Source organism: Aplysia californica, unplaced genomic scaffold (assembly GCF_000002075.1).
Source record: "Aplysia californica isolate F4 #8 unplaced genomic scaffold, AplCal3.0 scaffold00064, whole genome shotgun sequence".
NCBI lineage: Eukaryota > Metazoa > Mollusca > Gastropoda > Aplysiida > Aplysiidae > Aplysia > Aplysia californica.
The window spans coordinates 1,446,920-1,451,030 of record NW_004797334.1 but is presented as its reverse complement, the minus strand read 5'-3'; the positions used below and the strand labels follow the sequence as shown (position 1 = coordinate 1,451,030).

The 4,111-nt window shown below is 38.7% G+C and overlaps 1 protein-coding gene across 1 annotated transcript in view; it reads right to left on the bottom strand.

Moving 5' to 3' along the window:
- The window catches only part of LOC101849826 (trissin receptor), a 77,637-nt gene that overhangs the window by 56,208 nt on the left and 17,318 nt on the right, over window positions 1–4,111 (bottom strand). Inside the window, exons 2-3 of the mRNA XM_035968509.1 lie at window positions 3,624–3,795; window positions 1,410–1,974 (exon numbers count right to left, since the gene is read on the bottom strand). Coding sequence (XP_035824402.1) covers window positions 1,410–1,590 — 181 coding nt within the window. The 5' untranslated portion in view covers window positions 1,591–1,974; window positions 3,624–3,795. The remainder of the gene's footprint in view (window positions 1–1,409; window positions 1,975–3,623; window positions 3,796–4,111) is intronic.

Genomic DNA, 4,111 nt, shown 5'->3' with positions numbered 1-4,111 from the left:
GGGGGCTCTCGTCTCCTAGAGGTTAAGGTGTTGGCCTCTCATTCAAAGGTCCGGGTTTCGAATCCGGGTAATGACCGAAAATAATTTTTTCCTAAAATTGCTTACTTTCACCTTCTTTCCAGCTCTCTAACAATGTTCTGTCGTCTGCTTTCATCTCCTCTTTCTGTCCCCACCACCTCAACTCCTTTACCCCCCTCCTCTGGGCTCCTGACTCTTTCTGCAGCCTTTCTACTGCTATTCCTTGGCTCCTTGTTATTGCTGTCTTACAGCCACAACCCTGATCTTCTGGTAGGAAAGATCTACACCTAGCCTTCTCGGAAAAGGGCTAAAAATGTCCGAGGGCCCGTGAGAAAGTTGTGCACGTTAAAGATCCCTTGGCGGTCTAAAACCGATAAGATTAGAACAGGCTTCGGCCGCCCCACGGGCAAAATTCAAAATTTCCTACCAACTGAAAAAGTTTAGTCTGTCCCGCGCGCTCATATGACCTTATACAGTTGCGAGCACACCTTGTCCACAGTGTTGGGGTCACTACAGTCGGAACTTGTCCATCTCTGCTCTCCCCGCGCCCTCTTCAGGATCCCTCTCAGAGTCTGTCTGCTTACAGTCTAAACTAGTGGAAAACCAACCACAAACTTACACAACGAGAAAGTGTTAATTATGAGAACTGCCTCAAGCCATACAGTTTTGAAATTATCTGTTTTTAGTGTTTTACCGCGCTCGCAACTGCATAAGGTCATATGAGCGCGCTCATACCATCTGACAGTTAAAATCAATTTAAGAGAATACTCATAAGTTTGATTATGCTTTTAAGAGGAGAAGAAGAACAATTGATGATGGGCGACAAAGCAAGACAGATATATTATAGAAAGAACAGAATAAAAATGTGAATTGGAAGCACAAACTAGATCGAAAACATTAAACAAAGGTAAAACAAAAAAGAGATAATAATAGATTTTAAAAAATCTTTTGTCTGTTGATGTTGCTGTTGCTGTTACATTTGCTGATGCTGTTTGTTGTTGTAGCTGTTGCTGATATTGACAAACACGGCAATGCTGTTGGTTCTTATGTGATTGATTATTGTGAAGATAGCGTTTTTGTTGTGTTTCTTACAGTTGTTAAAATAGGGATGATGGTGTTACAACTACTTTTGTTATAAACGTAAAGGACTTCTCGAACAAGGGTGAAAATTCTCGGAGGGCCCATGTGCAAGTTGTGCACGTTAAAGATCCCTTGGTGGTCTAAAATCGATAAGAGTAGGCTTCGGCCGCCACCCGGGCAAAATTCAAAATTTTCTACCAACTGAAAATATTAGGTGTGTCCTGCGCGCTCATATGACCTTATGCAGTTGCGAGCGCCGTAAAACACTTACCAAAAACAAAAACAAAGAAAAAAAGTGTAAAGGGGCTTACCTGCTATGCATACGATGAAGATAATACTGTAGATGACGATGAACATGTAGCGATAGAATAGAACAGCAAATGGGCTTTCAAAAGATCCATCAAACGTCTCATTGGTGGCGTTAAACGATAGCGGAGCGCCCATAGAGGCCCCCGTCACATTGACAGAAAACCTGTCTTCTGTCATATCCATGTCAGAATATTACCAGCCGGAGCAGCAGATGTGTAGAAGTTGTTGTTTTGTTTTCTAATCACAAATTCTGGTAGTCCAAAGAAGGAACTCCCACGGTCTGTACTCCATGCTTCGCTCCTGCCATATTAGAGCATCCTCAGGATCAGGAACCAAATTATGACTTTTGTGTTCGTCTTCGATGCCACATTCCTCAGGAAGTCCTTGGAAGTACGCGTATCATTTTCAAACTATAGGGGCGCCGGCGAATATAATATAATATATTTTTGTTTGTTGGTCTTTACTCTGAAGCAGAACACATGGTGCTCCTTCGTTCCAGAAAGCATTACGTAGCGTAAGTCATTCCAAAAAAGAACACAACTTTTCTGTTTAGCCTAAATGGTTCCCCTGTTGGATTTGCAACAAAGATAACCTTATGATACAAACAAGAGATAAACAGTGGTTTCACTGAAAAAAAGCGAAACTAAAAACCTACACAAAACCAAGGGAATTCCAAGTGTGCATTGAATACTGGAATCTAAGAGCATTGGAAAATAAAGGGTTTAAGTAACATTTTGTTCAAAATAGAGTTCGTAGAATGACGCTTTACGTCATAGAACACCGCATGGCATAGCATTTGAACGGAATTATTTTTTGGTTTGAAATCACACTTATTATGACGTACTTTACAAAATATCCGAACTTGAATAACACCACTCGAAAGTCCAGCTGTTTTTTTGTTGTTGTTATCATTATTATTATTATTATTATTATTATTATTATTAATGTTATTATTATTATTATTATTATCTTTCTTTTTTTCTTGAATCGAAGACACGTCGACTTTGACCCTTAAGATTTCTGACTCCTTTAATCCAACCTCCAGTCAAAGTGTTGAGTCGAACTGATTTCTTCGCGCGCTCATATGACCTTATGCAATTGCGAGCGTCGTTAAACCCTACACTACTACTAGTACTACAGAACAGATTTCCTCGGAGACATGAAACACGTTAACATTTATTTCATAATATTATACATTCACACCTGTCACGTGCTTTATGAGGTAGCAAAATGAGCTCTTCTTACCTGTCGGGAGAAAATTGAATTATGTCGGGATTTTAATAATCAGTCACAATAATATATTGGGAAACGTGATACTATTTAATGCACAATTAAGATTGCTTTGGCATTCACAGCTAAGCTAGTGGTAGTGTAATGACTTTCAATTATACAGTCACGGGTAAAAAGAAAAGCAGGGAATTAAAATCTTTGAGTATTATTCTTCTGCTAATGGTTCTTGCGTCCTGACGAGCCTGATTAACATTTGACAGTTGGCAGGGAACAGATGTCCAAATCAGTTCTAATAGGAGAGAAACATTCAATTATTCTCAAATCTTCTTTTATAATTAAGAAAACATTAAGAACAATTTAATGATAAGCCCTATCTTTGATATGTAAGTCTTGATTGAATCCTGGTAATCATTATTTAAATTTGCAATTTGTTCGTCTACAGATTACCAAAAGTACCTGTAATTGAAAAATAAACAGCTCAAGTCAGCTTAATTGTTCTTTTATGATTAGGAAGAAAGCGGATAACACGTTCAGAAATATATACATCATACGTTGATAATTATTTCGAAAAATTGCAAAGCCCTGCCATCAAATTTAATCTAATACCGAAGATAGTAAATAAATATCTTCTTAACCCTATCCGTACACCCTGGGGTTACTTTGTACCTCCGGGGTTGTATTCTTCACATTTTAGAATACTTCTAGTACGGAGACCTTTTTGAGACTAAGTATTTCTCAAAAAATCATTTTGACAGACTGCTATGCAAAGCGTACGGATCGCATTAACGAGTAAATTTCCTCTTTAAAAAGTGGTGGCACAGAGTTCCCACGTCGTATGGATACGATAGTAAAACACGACGTACGGATAGGGTTAAGTGGTGGTACAGATTTCCCCACATCGTATGGATACAATAGTAAAACGTGACGTACGGATAGGGTTATTATAAAAAGTTACTGAATATAAACGTTAGCCACAGCAAGCAAACCATTATCACGACATCAGAAGTAGCACAGTGTCCTTGAAGTCTCTCCAGAGAAGGTTCCGTACACGATGATGTGTTGTCTCTCCAGCTTGCTAAGGTATACTCTACACATGATGCTGACGTCACCAATACGTGCTCACAGCGACGATGGCACAGGGTCTTTGGGGAAGTTCGTCTGGAGGAGAAAAAAAAAAGAAAAAGAAAAAGAACATTTAACAAAATTGGCTTGAGACGAGGTTTTGGCAGGCCTATTTGTTACTCTGCCATGTGCGAGCAGCTGTTGTTCTGGGCATTTAACGACTACAATTTATCATTATAATACGACATGGAATATAGATAGATAGACAGATAGATAGATAGATAGATAGATAGATAGATAGAGAGATAGATAGATAGATAGAGAGATAGATAGATAGATAGATACTAGAGAGAGGAGAAAAGAATGAGAGAGAAAATACGCAGATAGTAAGAGTTTGAACAAAATAGAAAGA